At 45.8% G+C, this 17,254-nt stretch overlaps 1 protein-coding gene across 2 annotated transcripts in view; it reads left to right on the top strand.

Moving 5' to 3' along the window:
- The window catches only part of SYTL3 (synaptotagmin like 3), a 120,430-nt gene that overhangs the window by 44,165 nt on the left and 59,011 nt on the right, over window positions 1-17,254 (top strand). For both annotated transcript variants that reach the window (XM_077486730.1, XM_077486731.1), the window contains exons 2-3: window positions 2,605-2,838; window positions 8,745-8,960. In XM_077486730.1, the coding sequence (XP_077342856.1) occupies window positions 2,729-2,838; window positions 8,745-8,960 (326 nt within the window). In that variant the 5' untranslated portion in view covers window positions 2,605-2,728. The remainder of the gene's footprint in view (window positions 1-2,604; window positions 2,839-8,744; window positions 8,961-17,254) is intronic.

Raw genomic sequence — 17,254 nt, 5'->3', positions numbered from 1 at the left:
CAAAAAGTAAAAAATTATTGTGTTTCTTTTCAAACTTGTGACTCTTATTTTATTTATAGCGCAGAGGTGATAATATACCACCAAACGAAAGCTCTATTTGTGTGGAACTAAAATTATATTCATTTGGGCACAGTGTCGCATGAACGCACAATTGTCATTCAAAGTGCGACAGCGCTGAAAATTGGCCTAGGCAGGAAGGGGGTGAAAATGCCCTGTATTAAAGTAGTTAAAAGGGGCTTCCAGATTCTGATAAGCTCCCTGACTACAGACCCCCGACAACCAATGGCCAGAGTTGTCGGGAAGAGGCCCTTGTCCTCATCATCATGGGGACAAGGTGCTTTGGGGTGGGGGTCATAGTGCTCCCCTGCCCCAAAGCACTCACCCCCCCATGTTGAGGGCATGAGGCCTGGTACGGATCAGGAGGGGGGGGGGGCGCTCACTCGTACCCACCCTCTTTCCTGACCTGCCAGGCTGCGTGCTCAGATAAAGATCTGGTATGGATTTTGGCGCTGACGCCATGCTGTTTTTTTGGCATGGGGGTGCCACTTAAAATCCATACCAGACCGAAGGGCCTGGTATGCTCTTGGAGGGGCACCCATGCTGTTTTTTTTCAATTTTGCGTGGAGTTCCCTTTCAAGATCATCAGAGCACAAGTCGCATGCGAAAGTTAGATCAGTTAAGACCGCAATCCGACTTCAGTGATGTACAATGGGCTGAAGTAGGATCAAAGTCGGTCCAAAGTAGTGCAGGGAGCATTTTCAAAGTCGGACCGACTTTTGTCGGACCAGTTAAGACGGTTCTCATAGGGAAATATTGCTTTTCACACATCATGTGATATGAGCTCTCAATGTCGGAGCATTTGTCGTACCAGTGTGAACTCGGCCTTACTCATTCATGCAGCACTGTACCCATATGACATTTTTGTCCTTGTTTTCACACAAATAGAGCTTTCTTTGGTGGCATTTAATCACCACTGGGTTTTCCATTTTTTGCACTATAAATGGAAAAAGACCAAACATTTTGGGGAAAAAAACGCATTTTTCTTTGTATCTGTTATACAATCTTGCAAATTAGAAATTTTTCTTCATACATTTTGGCCAAAATTGATACTGTTACTTGCTTTGGTAAAAAATAAAAAAAAATAAAAAAGTGTTTATTAGTGTATCAGTGTGAAAGTTAAGCCTCATACACACAATCAGATTTTTGGACAAACGGTTTTTAGTTGCATGCTAGTCTCATGTCAAAAGTGAAGCACTTACTCGCCATATGAAAATTCTCAAATGACAGAATTCAGTGACAATGTGTTGAATAGTTTTGTATGTGGGCTTTTGTTTCTGAGCATATTTGTGTTATAACGGCCCAGTCAAAGTCCAGACCTAAATCCAAATGAGAATTGCTGTTCACAGACGCTCTCCATCCAATCTGACAGAGCTTGAGCTAATCTGCAAAGAAGGATGTGCAAAGCTGGTAGAGACATGCCCAAAAAGACTTGCAGTTGTAATTACAGCGACAGGTGGTTCTATAAAGTATTAACTCAGTACTGTCATTTTGAGTTGGTCTATCACATAAAATCCAAATAAATTACATTTACGTTTTTGGTTGTAACATGAGAAAAATTTGGGAAATTTCAAGGGGTATGAATACTTTTTCAAGGCACTATATTGCTTTAATTTATTATGCATTAAAATGTATTTCAAGTTAAAACCTTTTCTTAGTTTTGGATATAATGTGTAAGATTGAGAATATCTATCAGGTTTTTATTGCTATCTGTATCCCCAGTGGGGAGATTAACCCTTGCTATTGGTCCTTTTTACAATTTTCTCAGTACAGAAAGTGGTGGGAAATCAATAACCTTAACTGGACAAAACTAAAGAAACATTTCTTGGCTGTACTTTAATATACTTTAATGCAGAATTATGCATAGCAAATACCCAGACGTTTGACAAACACCACTCTGGATGCCTTATTTGTATTTAATGCAGCTCGTTTGTCTTGGATATTACTTCTTAAAGCACAATATGGTACACAGTACACAAAACACAACTGAAATCATACCTCTTGATAGCATTGTATACAATAAAACGTTTGCTGCTGTGCAAACCTATAACTCTAGAGGAGACCAACTTTCTGCATCTACAATGGATGCTGAGTGCTGAAAGCGAAGCTATTTCATTTGGTCTGCAAGCTGTGCCTAATGAATGGCTCCACTTAGCTGCTGCACATTATATCATCTTAGTCCTGGCACATTATCACAAATAAGTGGTTATGTTTCCCACAGCTACATTATGGGTTTAAGACCAGAAATAACAACACGAAACCACATTTTTGTTTTATTTCTGAATAGGTGAGCTCTTTTTCTTTTTAAATATGCACCTTTTTTATTATCTTGGAAATAAACATGCTGCATTTGGCGTGTATTGCGCTGAACATTCTTTGGTAAAAGCAGAGATGAACCAAATCTTAAGACTGGTAAGGTGTCCTCCCAGAATTGTTAATGACGGAGTAGAAATGTTATTGATTTGTCTGCATTGTTCCAGAGATGGGAAAAGTTAAGCTTGATAATTCAGTACTTCCCTGCTGAGTAGATGTTCTCTTCTGTCTCAGGATAATGGCACATTAAGCAAATAGAGAAGTAACTTCAATCAAGTACTGACATCTATGAAAGCTGCATTACAGCTAAAAAGAACATAATAGAAGGTGGTGGAGATATTGCTGGACCTGACCAAAGATGGCTGTTGATTTTGATCTGAGCTGGATGAAGGAACTTGAAAGAGAAAAGGTTCTTGATGTCCTATATCGAGACCAGGCACTTCAAAAATCAGAAGAGGAAAGAATAAGGTATTGTGCATATTTAATTGTAATCTACTATACATAGGGGTGTTGAAATATAAACGGGGAGATGTAGATCTTTTTGCACTCCTTTAAAATTGTATAGCTAAAGAAAGAATTTAAAAGTATACAATTCCTTATCCAGCTAGTTAGCACTTGTACAAACAGCTTTCACTGTCTGCAGGTAGAAGGTAGTTAAATATTGTTTTTCAACTATATAAAACAATATGTGGTCATGAAAACATAAACTGTATACAGTATTTCTACAGAAAATTAGTTATTTGACATTCATATAATTTTTCAATGTTACCTATGTTCCAGTGATGTTTTAGGACATGAAGTATACCTATGGCTGTTGGAAATTTTCCTATTTGTTGGCACAGGGGCCCGGGGGAAACAGGGAACACAGAGGCACAGAGGAGCTGATGTCTCTGAAGACACTGGGATTGCAGGGAGCTCGCTGGTGGCAGAGGAGTGCAGGGGTCCTTGGAGGAAGAGCAGTGCAGGGGTGATTGGAGGCATGGGAGTGCAGTTGTCTCTGGAGACACAGGAGTGCTGTGGACACCGATGACACAGGAGCACAAGGGGTCACTGATGACACAGGAGTGCAAGGGGTCACTGGATGCACAGGAGTGGAGGGGTCACTGATGACACAGGGGCACAAGGGGTCACTAGAGGCACAGGAGTGCAGGACTCACTGATGACACAGGAGCACAATTGGTCACTGGAGGCACAGGAGTACAGGGGTCATTGATGAGACAGGAGTGCATGGGTCACTAATGACACAGGAGCACAAGGGGTCACTGGATGCATAGAAATACAGGGGTCACTGATGACACAGGAGCATAAGGGGTCACTGGAGGCACAGGAGTACAGGGATCAGTGGATAAACTGGGGCTGTTGGAGTGCTCAGGGTTCACTGGAGGCACCATAGTCCTGATGTCACAAGAGACACTAGGACCACAGGGGAGGGGGGTGCGGCACAGGGGTGCGTGGGTCACTGGAGGCACAGGAGCACAAGGGGTCACTGGATGCACAGGGGTACAGGGGTCACTGGATTCACAGGAGTACAGGGGTCACTGATGACACAGGAGCACAAGGGGTCACTGGATGCACAACGGGGTACAGGGGTCATTGATGACACAGGAGCACAAGGGGTGACTGGATGCACAGGAGTACAGGTGTCACTGGATGCACAGGAGCACAAGGGGTCACTGGATGCACACAGGTACGGGGGTCACTGATGACACAGGAGCACAAGGGGTCGCTGGATGCACAGAAGTACAGGGGTCCCTGATAACACAGGAGCAAAAGGGTATACTGGAGGCACAGGAGTACAGGGGTCACTGATGACACAGGAGCACAAGGGGTCACTGGATGCACAGGGGTACAGGGGTCACTGATGACATAGGAGCATGAGGGGTGACTGGATGCTCAAGTGTACAGGGGTCACTGATAACACAGGAGCACAGGGGGGTCACTGGAGGCACATGAGTACAGGGGTTAGTGGGTAAACTGGGGCTATTTGAGTGCTTAGGGGTCACTGGAGGCACCATAGTGCTGATGTCACAAGAGACACTAGGACCACAGGGGAGGCGGGGTGCAGCGCAGGAGTAAAGGGGTCACTGGATGCACAGGAGTGGAGGGGTCACTGGAGGCACAGGAGCACCAGGGGTCACTGGAGGCACAGGAGCACCAGGGGTCACTGGAGGCACAGGAGTACAGGGGTCACTGGATGCACAGGAGTACAGGGGTCACTGATGACACAGGGGCACAAGGGGTCACTGGAGGCACAGGAGTACAGGGGTCACTGATGACACAGGAGCACAAGGGGTCACTGGAGGCACAGGAGTACAGGGGTCACTGATGACACAGGAACACAATGGGTCACTGGATGCACAGGGGTAAAGGGGTCCCTGATAACACAGGCACACAAGGGGTCACTGGATGCACAGGGGTCACTGATGACACAGGAGCACAAGGGGTTGCTGGATGCACAGGAGTACAGGGGTCTCTGATAACACAGGAGCAAAAGGGGTTACTGGAGGCTCAGGAGTACAGGGGTCACTGATGACACAGGAGCACAAGGGGTCACTGGATGCACAGGGGTACAGGGGTCACTGATGACATAGGAGCACGAGGGGTGACTGGATGCACAAGAGTACAGGGGTCACTGATGACACAGGAGCACAGGGGGTCACTGGAGGCACAGGAGTACAGGGGTTAGTGGGTAAACTGGGGCTGTTTGAGTGCTTAGGGGTCACTGGAGGCACCATAGTGCTGATGTCACAAGAGACACTAGGACCACAGGGGAGGCGGGGTGCAGCGCAGGAGTAAAGGGGTCACTGGATGCACAGGAGTGGAGGGGTCACTGGAGGCACAGGAGCACCAGGGGTCACTGGAGGCACAGGAGTACAGGGATCACTGGATGCACAGGAGTACAGGGGTCACTGATGACACAGGGGCACAAGGGGTCACTGATGACACAGGAGTACAGGGGTCACTGATGACACAGGAGCACAAGGGGTCACTGGATGCACAGGAATGCAGGGGTCACTGATGACACAGGAGCGCAAGGGGTCACTGGAGGCACAGGAGTACAGGGGTCACTGATGACACAGGAACACAATGGGTCACTGGATGCACAGGGGTAAAGGGGTCCCTGATAACACAGGCACACAAGGGGTCACTGGATGTACAGGGGTCACTGATGACACAGGAGCACAAGGGGTTGCTGGATGCACAGGAGTACAGGGGTCTCTGATAACACAGGAGCAAAAGGGGTTACTAGAGGCTCAGGAGTACAGGGGTCACTGATGACACAGGAGCACAAGGGGTCACTGGATGCACAGGGGTACAGGGGTCACTGATGACATAGGAGCACGAGGGGTGACTGGATGCACAAGAGTACAGGGGTCACTGATGACACAGGAGCACAGGGGGTCACTGGAGGCACAGGAGTACAGGGGTTAGTGGGTAAACTGGGGCTGTTTGAGTGCTTAGGGGTCACTGGAGGCACCATAGTGCTGATGTCACAAGAGACACTAGGACCACAGGGGAGGCGGGGTGCAGCGCAGGAGTAAAGGGGTCACTGGATGCACAGGAGTGGAGGGGTCACTGGATGCACAGGAGTGGAGGGGTCACTGGAGGCACAGGAGCACCAGGGGTCACTGGAGGCACAGGAGTACAGGGGTCACTGGATGCACAGGAGTACAGGGGTCACGGATGACACAGGGGCACAAGGGGTCACTGATGACACAGGAGTACAGGGGTCACTGATGACACAGGAGTACAGGGGTCACTGATGACACAGGAGCACAAGGGGTCACTGGATGCACAGGAATACAGGGGTCACTGATGACACAGGAGCACAAGGGTTCACTGGATGCACAGGGGTAAAGGGGTCCCTGATAACACGGGCGCACAAGGGGTCACTGGATGCACAGGGGTACAGGGGTCACTGATGACACAGGAGCACAAGGGGTCACTGGAGGCACAGAAGTACAGGGATCAGTGGATAAACTGGGGCTGTTGGGGTGCTCAGGGGTCACTGGAGGCACCATAGTGCTGATGTCACAAAAAACACTGGGACCACAGGAGGGTGCAGCACAGGGGTACAGGGGTCACTGGAGGCCCAGGACTGTAGGGTTCACCATCACTGATATGCATGGGGAACACAGGCGGCAGACACTGGAGGTATGGGGAGGGGGGCTCAGCTTAGGTGTAGTGACACGTTCTTGAACGCTGGGCTGTATGTTGCATCATAATTTTGAAGCAGCCACCAATTAGGAGTTTACCCATTAGCCACATCACCCGTATGTTCTTGGTGTAACCGAAAAGTGCCGGCAGCTATGTGTCAGAGAGGAGACCTGGCACTGGATTGCCTAATAGGTAGCACAAAACAAAATAATTATACTGCACATAGAACAATAACTGGAGACCAACTATGTAATGGTCCAATTCAGCTACTAATCCAAAAGGGTTATTGATATGCTATTACTCTTATAGATATTAAAGTTGTATTAAACCCAAAAGCATACATTTATATTGCAGCATATCAATTATTAGTTGTTATGGCTACATTTGTTTTCTCTTTGTACTTTTTTTCCCTTGTGTTTTCATCTGATGATCCAGCCAGTAAATCTGTCGCTTTTCAAAAGAACCAAGCTCTCTTCCAGAAGTATCAGATTACAGGGATGATACATACCATTTACCACTGACATAGGTGCTTACAATGATCAGCTTTTATTTGTAAAACCTTTATCCCAAAGGAAACAAACTGTTTGCTGTAACTGATGATAAAATGTGAGTTTGAGCTTGGTTTCAATTTGTTAGTATATTTTATTCTGCTAGTACATTTAACACTCCTCTGCTCCAAGACTGACAATGCTGCTGTCCAAAGGTGCCCCTGTACTGATTCATCCAGAGTGGGGGCACTCTAATACAGGAGGCGTGTTACTGATCACCAGGTGAAAACAGAAGGGGTAAAAGAAAACTAACGCAGCCACCAAATCTTATGATTGGAAAGCTGCAATTTATTACATTTTAGTTTTGGGTTTAATACAGCTATAATGATGTTATTTGGATTTAAACTCTTATGGGGTTAATTTACTAAACCTGGACAGTGCAAAATCTGGTGCAGCTATGCATGGTAGCCAATCAGCTTCTAACTTCAGCTTGTTTAATTAGGCTTTGAAAAAAAACCTTGAAAGCTGATTGGTTTCTATGTAGAGCTGCACCAGATTTTGCACTCTCCAGTTTTAGTAAATCAACCCCTTATGTGTTATACAGACAACTCTGGGACTCCACGTACAATGACAAAAGTCAGCTAAACAGAGTGCCTATTTAAAGGGTTAGGTCAACTTTACCAAAAAACTGCCAATGCAAATAAGGGATGTTTGTAGATAAAAATAAACTGTGCAGTTCTGACTAAAGTTGAATAATGACCTTGCTATAGATGTAGGCCATTTATGTACCACCTGGAGCCTGACTGGAATACTCCCAGAATGTTGATAGGATGTTGCTAAGAGAAGCCTAGTCATCACTGCTCACCTCCGCCATCACAGAAGTGAGCTCTCAAACGCTGAGCTCAGAGCTACTGCATCAGGGGAGAGAGAGCATGTGAGGGGGTTTGAATCATACAAATAGCTCACTGTGATGGTGGAGATGGGCAGAAACAAGTAGGCCTCTCTTAGCAACATCCTAGCAACATCGTGGGAGTATTTCAGCCAAGCTTTAGGGGGTACATAAATGGCCTACAGCTATGGGAGGGGCATTATTCCACTTTACTCAGGACTGTACAGTTTGTTTTTTTATTTGCAGACACCACTTACTTGCATAGACAGGTGAACTAACCCTTTAACGAGTATTCCTGTACAATATGCACAAAATAGTATATCCAAGCTCTAAAGCAACCTTTTTCTTTGCCAATGTTTACAGAAATGGGTGCCAAATATATACTACTAAGCTTTCATCAACACAATGGTGCAAATTAAAACTCTGCTCCAGTCTGTCCTCTGAGACCCAGTTATTTCCCCATTGAGCTGGGTGGAGTTGCACCCAGTTCACACTTCAAAGATACCTCAACCCTTCCTTGTTCCACTACCCTGTGTTGATCAGTAGGTATATATCGGAGATGAGGAGCTGTTAGTGTTGGAGGTGAGAACCTTTAGTAGCTGCTTAACAAAGAATAAAAATTATGTGTTGGCAACAGCTGCTGAAAAAGTGTGGTTAAAACAGCTGATGAAGCTGATTATAAAAGGCCTACTGAGTTTAAATGGGGGGTTCTTTTGGAACATTTCACTTGGGTATGTGTTTCTTCTAGAATGTTCTTATTGTTATCGTTGATTATTTGTACCAGTGGGCATCACTGTTCCATTTATGTCTGTTTATGTCCTTTCTGTTATTTGATGCAGAAAATTGAAAACACATTTACAACAGCTTCGATGGAAGGGTGCCAAAAGTGCAAGCCAAGAATACCGAGAGAGGTCTTGTGCTCGCTGCCAGAAAGCCCTCGGAAGAATTGTGAACAGAGGGGCTGTTTGCAATGGCTGCAGCCACAGGGTCTGTCATGAATGTCAGGTTTGCCGCTACAGTCTGGCATGGAAGTGTACAGTGTGTAATGCTCATGGGTAATAATTCTCCTTATATCTTTTACCTCCCCCATCCATTGCAAATCAGAAACAGTTTAGGAACACAGTTATAGCACCGTTTAGTAGAAAGGATCACTAGCTGTGAGGGCTAGATATAAATGGCCATAGACTGCCCAGACCAGCATAAACAGTAGAAATGCCATCCAAAAGTATCTGAGCTATACCGCTAATGTGCACTAGTGATGGTGATGCTAGGCCTAAACCAGCTGGGAAAGCACAGTTAAATTTGAGTCAATATAAACAAAGATATAGGAATATAAGATGGAATCTGTAAGGGAAATGGTAGAGTCAGTCCTTTAAATTAGTCTTCTGCCAGCTTATGTGGGGGACCATTTAGTGTTGATGCACTTACGATAGTCCGATAGTCCTTCAACTCTGCGAGCAGAGGGATGATAACAGGTACACCCCAGTTCAGTACAAGGTGGAATAGACGTGGGCAGAAGATAAGAATAATGATTCGATATGACCCTAGTCCTGAGTTGATAGTGGTGCGGCATGAGCTTAAGTGTGATAGAGTACATGGGCTGGATGCTATGGTTGTCCTGCACTCAACAGCTTATCTATTGCTAACAGTACATGATGGGCGGGTGGCCCTCTCTCCTACTCCCCAATGTGGCAAAAGGATCTTGCGATGGAAGGAACCCCTTCGGTCTGGCTCTAGGTTAGCTGTAACTTGAACAGTGGAAACAGAGGGTCTGGCGAATGCTCTGGTCTCTCCGTCGCTTTTCCACAAAGTAGACCAGATGGACAGTGGTGCTGATCCCAGCAATCTCCTTTCTACCACCAGGCTTTCTTTGGCTGCCTCTTTTCTCTCGCTCACTCCAACAGGTCTAGATGCTTGGACTCCCATGGTGCTAAGAGCCTTGGCTTTCAATTCAATGAAAAAAAACATCTCTCAGACTCCTCTTGCTCATATAGGGACTTGTGGGACCTGTAGTTCAGAAAGCTAGTTGTGTCCATACATGATTGCTGCTTCAAACTACAACTCCTGGGGCTCCAAGTGTGCTGCATTAAATAAGTTCACCTTTTAACAAAAAATAATAAATGCACATTTTTTTGCAGGTAAAATCGCTGGTGCCATGAAAGTCTCCTGCAGAGCTGTCAGTGTATCAGTGTGTCTGTACATCATATGGGCAAGCAGATACAATCTGACTGGAAGACTCTATGAACTACCACGGTGCTCGATAGCACCGTGGTAGTTAATTGGAAACTACAAGTTGACAGCTGCAAAGGCTGTCAGGACTTGTAATTTTCCATTGACAGAGGACTGAGTGAATGAGAAATGTGACTGGGCGGAGGGGAGAAGATCCCTGCTAGTTGTCAGAGCGGGGGGATCGGGGGGGCTGGTTTGTTCACCCTAAATATGGGTGTAACATGTAACATGTTGCAAAGGTCTATAAGTTCACTGAAGCTGGCTATCCCCCTGCTGACCAAAGAAGAGTTGTACAGTTAAACATTAACTGCTTCAACCCCAGAAGATTTTACCCCCTTCCTGACCAGAGCATTTTTTGCGAGTCGGCACTGCGTCGCTTTAACTGACAATTTTGACGTAATTTTTTTGCCACAAATAGAGATTTCTTTTGGTGGTATTTGATCACCTCTGCGGTTTTTATTTTTTGCGCTATTACCAAAAAAAGAGCAACGATTTTGAAATGACAGGGTTAAGTGTGTCCTAGGGAGTGATTTTAACTGTGGGGGGAATGGTGCTCTGGTCAGGAAGGGGGTAAAATCTTCTGGGGCTGAAGCGGTTAATGTTTAACTGTACAACTCTTCTTTGGTCAGCAGGGGGATAGCCAGCTTCAGTGAACTTATAGACCTTTGCAACATGTTACATGTTACAAAAAAAGAGCAACAATTTTGAAATGATGGGGTTAAGTGTGTCCTAAGGAGTGATTTTAACTGTGGGGGAATGGGCTACTAGTCACATGACAGCAATCACTGCTGTCGAAGACAGAGAGCAGTGATCTCTGTCATGACACAAGCCAGAATGGGGAAGTACCTTGTTTACAAAGGCACGTCCCCGTTCTGAGGCTCCGTAATGCGATCGCCGGGAGACCAGCGGACATCGAGTCCGCCGGTCACGCGGGAGCGGTCACAAACTATCCCCGGCTCTTAAAGGGGACATACAGGTACGCCCATTTGCCCACTGCTGCCATTTTGCCGACGTATATCAGCGTGCGGTGGTCGGTAACTGGTTAAACACCGGCTGCCTGCCCACAGTACATTTCCAGTGAGCAGTCAGCAGTTGCAGGCACAAACTGGTATGTCCTGACGCACATGCGCATTGGTGCACCCCCTGGGGCATGAAGCAGCCTGATCCCATAACCACTGTGACCATCACGGCACTGGGTACATAGCAACCACATGATTACATGTAAACAAAACAGTCGTGAATGCCTTCCATTTATGATTGCTTTCTATGATGCTGTGATTGGCCCACAGCTATCACATGGTACCTGCCACCCTGTACCATGTGCTTAGCGGTAGCCAATCACAGATCACTGTCACGTACCTGGTGATGGAGCCCAGAATGCACCGAGCGTCCTCTCGTATGCCTCTGGCTCGAGAGCTCCTGGTAGAGGAAACAGGGACTCAAGAGTGCAAAGGAGCACAACTGCCTGACAGGTGGCAGGTGCTGGGGCTAGTCCGGACCTCTGAAGTGGCTGAAGGGGGACTGACAGGAACAGTGGGCTGGAACAGATGACTCGAATACAACAGACAGCCGGGAGGAGTTCCGTAGCACAACAACAGGTAGCACGGAGGTGTTCTGTAGATCGGCAGGAACACTGGAACAGCAGGCTGGAAGAAGGTGCACTGTAGCTTGGCAGGAACACTGGAACAGCAGGTGGCAAGGAGGTGCTGTGTAGCTTGGCAGGGACTCTGGAACAGCAGACAGTGAGGAGGTGTTCTGTAGATCGGCAGAAACACTGGAACAGCAGACAGCGAGGAGGTGTTCTGTAGTTCGGCAGGAACACTGGCAAAGTTAGACAGGCCAGGTCAACACTGACCAGAGCAGGTACCAGACAGAAGCAGGAGAGTCGTCGGGGTGCAGGCCGGGTCAGTAACAAGTGGGCAGCAATCAAACCAAAGGGAGAGGCAGAAGAGTAGTCGGGACAACCCGGGGTCGGAGACTGGCAGCAAACAGGAGTAGTCAGGAACAGGTCAGGTAGACAGGAATCAGGTAAGTAGGTAACAAGTAGCAAGGGTCTCAGAGAACACTGTAGACCGGACAGCAAGAAGGCATGGGGACAGTCTCCTTTAAATAAGCTTCTTGGCACCAAGTGCTGTCACACTCGTGTGCGCCCGTCCGCACTATCGCGCATCTTCGTGCGCCGGTTGGCTCTTCTGATAGGAATTCTGCGCAAAGATCTTCCACAAGCAGCTGGATTACCAGAACGTCTTTCTTGACAAATACAATAGGAGGAAGCTAAAAAATCTTTAAAAAATGGAACTAAATATTATTTAAGTTTTTTTCCCTGATGACGATGTACTGCATTGGTGACAGTAAAAACAATTGTGAACAAAAAACAAGTTTTATTCAATTTCTTAATTTTTCAAAAAATTGTGACAAAAAAAATTACAACTTCCAAAAACTTGCCATGCCTCTTATTAAATACCTTGGACTGTCTATTTTCCAAGAAGGGCACCCCCATGCATCAGCAAATGTTGCATGCTTTTGTGCTGCACCAGTTCATATGAGGCTGCAGAACCATTAGAGTGGGCGCAGTGCAATAAAAAAAATAAAAAAATTGGGGACTTTTTTTCCCACATTTCTTGCGGATACAGCAGTCTATTCAAATGGGGTGGTGTAGCTGCTATGTGAGGACGCAAATGCACTGCACATAAGTGAACCTGACCTAATGAAAACTTGCAGGGTGAATTGGTATAGAATGTAGTTGACTTCATAGGAGATAAAAGCTTTGTTTTACATCTGAAACATTTGTTTCATTGATAAGCTTCCTTAGGGGAACTTGATTCAAAACACTGTCTCACAGAAATGGCCCAGTCTGTTTATGAATAATTATTATTTTCTGTGCAGTCAGCCCTCCAGTTAAGAATACATGGCTGCCTTATCCTGAAGAGGGGACTCTTTTTTTTTTTGAGCCTACAGTCATTTCTGTAATGAGTCACTGCTTTATTCTTCTGAAATACACTGAGCTATAGCTGCATTTTGTCTGGCTAAACACTTCCCAGCCCCCTCTCAATTCACTAAATATGACTCTAATCTTATCAGCAGATACGACAAATTTGAATCAGTCACGCTGTTCCGTTTCTTTGTCATTTTAACCACCTTCAGACCGGACCATTTTGCTGGTAAATGACCAGAGGTCTTTTTACAATTTGGCACTGCGCTGCTTTAACTGGTAATTGCGCGGTCATGCAATGTTGTACCCAAACAAAATTTGCGTCCTTTTCTTCCCACAAATAGAGCTTTCTTTTGATGGTATTTGATTGCCTCTGCGATTTTTATTTTTTGCGATATAAATGTAAAAAGACCGCAAATTTTGAAAAAAAATGATATTTTCTACTTTTTGTTATTAGAAAAATCCAATAAACTCAATTTTAGTCATACATTTAGGCCAAAATGTATTCAGCCACATGTCTTTGGTAAAAAAAAAGTCAATAATTGTATATTTATTGGTTTGCGCAAAAGTTGTCACATCTACAAACTAAGGTACATTTTCTGGAATTTACGCAGCTTTTAGTTTACGACTGCCTATCTCATTTCTTGAGGTGCTAAAATGGCAGGGCAGTACAAAACCCCCCCAAATGACCCCATTTTGGAAAGTAGACACCCTAAGGAAATTGATAAGTGGCATGTTGAGCCCATTGAATATTTTATTTTTTTGCCTCAAGCGATTGAATAATGACAAAAAAAAAATATTTTTTTTTTTTTTACACAAAGTTGTCACTAAATGATATATTGCTCACACATGCTATGGGCATATGTGAAATGACACCCCAAAATAAATTCTGCTGCTTCTCCTGAGTACGGGGATACCACATATGTGGGACTTTTTGGGAGCCTAGCCGCGTACGGGGCCCCGAAAACCAAGCACCGCCTTCAGGTTTTCTAAGGGCGTAAATTTTTGATTTCACTTCTCACTACCTATTACAGTTTTGAAGGCCATAAAATGCCAAGATGGCACAAAACCCCCACAAATGACCCCATTTTAGAAAGTAGACACCCCAAGCTATTTGCTGAGAGGCATTTTGAGTCCATGGAATATTTTATATTTTGCCACAAGTTGCGGGAAAATTACAAACTTTAGTTTTTTTTTATTTTTTTTTCACAAAGTTGTCACTAAATGATATATTGCTCACACATGCTATGGGCATATGTGAAATGACACCCCAAAATAAATTCTGCTGCTTCTCCTGAGTACGGGGATACCACATATGTGGGACTTTTTGGGAGCCTAGCCGCGTACGGGGCCCCGAAAGCCAAGAACCGCCTTCAGGTTTTCTAAGGGCGTAAATATTTGACTTCACTCCTCACTACCTATTACAGTTTTGAAGGCCATAAAATGCCAAGATGGCACAAAACCCCCACAAATGACCCCATTTTAGAAAGTAGACACCCCAAGCTATTTGCTGAGAGGCATGTTGAGTCCATGGAATATTTTATATTTTGCCACAAGTTGCGGGAAAATTACAAACTTTTTTTTTTTTTTTTTTTTCACAAAGTTGTCACTAAATGATATATTGCTCATGCATGCCATGGGCATATGTGAAATGACACCCCAAAATAAATTCTGCTGCTTCTCCTGAGTACGGGGATACCACATATGTGGGACTTTTTGGGAGCCTAGCCGCGTACGGGACCCCGAAAACCAAGCACCGCCTTCAGGCTTTCTAAGGGCGTTACAGTTTTGAAGGCCATAAAATGCCAAGATGGCACAAACCCCCCCCAAATGACCCAATTTTGGAAAGTAGACACCCCTAAATTTAGGGGTACACTAGTGAGACTAGGTAATAAATGGCGGGTGCCCTGAAACTATAAAAAAAATAACTAACCAACCAGCGTCACCTGTAACAGTTATATGGTGATCACTGGTGAAAGGGTTAACTAGGGGGCAATCAGGGGGCTTTATGCGGTAGTATATGGGGGTCCCTGGCGCTATAAAAAGCTGCGGCGAACCTAAATACCTACCTGCCTAACTAGCGTCACCTGTGACACTAATACAGTGATCAGAAAAACGATCGCTTATTAGGCTGGGTTCACACTGGAGCGATGCGGGAACGCCACGAATCCGCGGCGGGTTCCCGCATCACATGCCTCCCGGCGGCAGTTCACACTGCCCTATGCGAACTGCTGGGAGTGTCAGTGAAATGTTAATGACACCCCCAGATCAGTTCGCATATCGCAGTGCGATCTGCAAACTCGGATCGCATGGTGTGAACACCCATGCGATCCGATTCTGCTGCGGACCAAAAAAAGGGTCCCGTGCGAGTTTGCGGCGGGTGCGGCGGGTGCGACACGAATTCAGCCATACTATCTGTATGGCTGAACTCGAATCGCACAGAGATCGGATGTGATTTGCACTGCAGTGCGGTGCGAATCACATCCGTTCTCATAAACCGCTGCAATGTGAACCCAGCCTTAGTGACACTGGCGACGGGGGGTGATCACGGGGTTAAACCTTTATTGGGGGGGTTAGGGGGGTACCTTAGAACTAAAGGGGGCTAACCCTAACTGCCCTAACAGTTATTACAGTCACAAATGACACCAATGCAAAAAAAAAAAAAAGCAATTGGTGTCACTGTGACTGGGGGGGGGGGGGGCAGGGGTAATTGGGGGGTGATCGGGGGGTAAAGGGGGGGTGTGAGTGTGCCTGGCATGTTCTACTGTATGTGGGGTGTGTTGGTGCAACTCACCGAACCTCTCTCCTCGGTGCCGGAACGAAAAATACCGACACGGAGGAGAGAATACATCACTTCCTCTCCTGTGTTTACATTACAGGAGAGGAAATGATGTCACCGGACATTTTCATTCGCCGGGAGCGATCGCGAGGAGGTGGCCATGAATGAATGGCCGTCCCCTCGTCCGGGATCGCTCCCGAACGAATACCGACCACCGCAGGCACCGGGCGGGGGCCTGATCGGGCCCCCGACCGGCGGGCAGGCAAGAACGTACATGTAAGCCCTTATGCCTGCCCGTGCCATTCTGCCGACGTACATCGGCGTGCGGTGGTCGGCAAGTGGTTAAGAACCATACAGGAACTCCTGCTATTAGCCTGATTTGAAATTTCAAAAGACAAGGGTGATGGGTGGTTGTTATACAGTAGTTAAAAATGGCATAGGGAAACTTCCTTAAAGTGTATCTCTAGGCCAGCCTTTTTCAACATTTTCAACACTGAGGAACCCTTGAAATAGTTCTCCGGTCTTGAGGAACCCCTGCTAAAAATGAGAAATCTACAACCCATGATACATTAGTGTGATGGTCAGTGGGAAGAATGGTCCTTACACTTGTGGTCATTGGGAAGAATCACCTCCTTACAGATAGTTAAAAAGATCAATGGTGTCAGTGAGAACTTATCTAAGAGGCAGAAATTGCCCAATACTGAAGGAACCCCTAGCAACCTCTGGAGGAACCCAAGGGTTCCACGGAACCCCGGTTGAGAATCACTGCTCTAGGCAATACCTTTTTTTGTGTGTGGATAGAGTGGGTAAGGATTAAGGACCGTACACAGGGGCCGAGCACCGGCCAACATTCGGCCCGTGTGTATGCCAGCTGATCCATCAGAAGCTGGCGGTTTGGCCAGCTTCTGTCAGATGTGCATGCTGGAAAACCAGCATCCGACCGGCTCACAATCAGCACTGGGTTGAACGGTAAAAAACTAATAGTGTGTACTTGGTTTGAGACCCTTTGTCAAGTTTTTATTGCTGTCCATGTGATTCAAACTTCTGTTTGCACTGGTTCAGCATTGTCACCAAGAAAGAAAATGAGGGGAACTATAAAAGTTTAGAGTTGTCCCTGGAATAAGATTAGATCTTCCAATAGGGATACCTGTTCCAGAGAAAACTATTCAAGAGGAAACATCCTCTCACTTTGGGAGATTTCCTCTAACTTGTGTCTCTGGGACAGGAAGTGTAGGGAAATGTGTCCAATGCCTTCCCTTTTGACTATAGATACACTTTAAATTATCCAACAGTCATCTGATAGAACCCTATACCTTGTAATAACTCTTAACAAATCAAAATGATGCATACCTATTGATTTTAGAAAGTGATCTGCTTTACTCACATGAAAATCTTTATGTGTCTATTTC

Source organism: Lithobates pipiens, unplaced genomic scaffold (genome assembly GCF_037356315.1).
Source record: "Lithobates pipiens isolate NorthernLeopardFrog02 unplaced genomic scaffold, aLitPip1_a1.2 Scaffold_18, whole genome shotgun sequence".
NCBI classification, from domain to species: domain Eukaryota; kingdom Metazoa; phylum Chordata; class Amphibia; order Anura; family Ranidae; genus Lithobates; species Lithobates pipiens.
The sequence above is the reverse complement of the archived record's forward strand: the minus strand, read 5'-3'. Positions and strand labels throughout refer to the sequence as shown.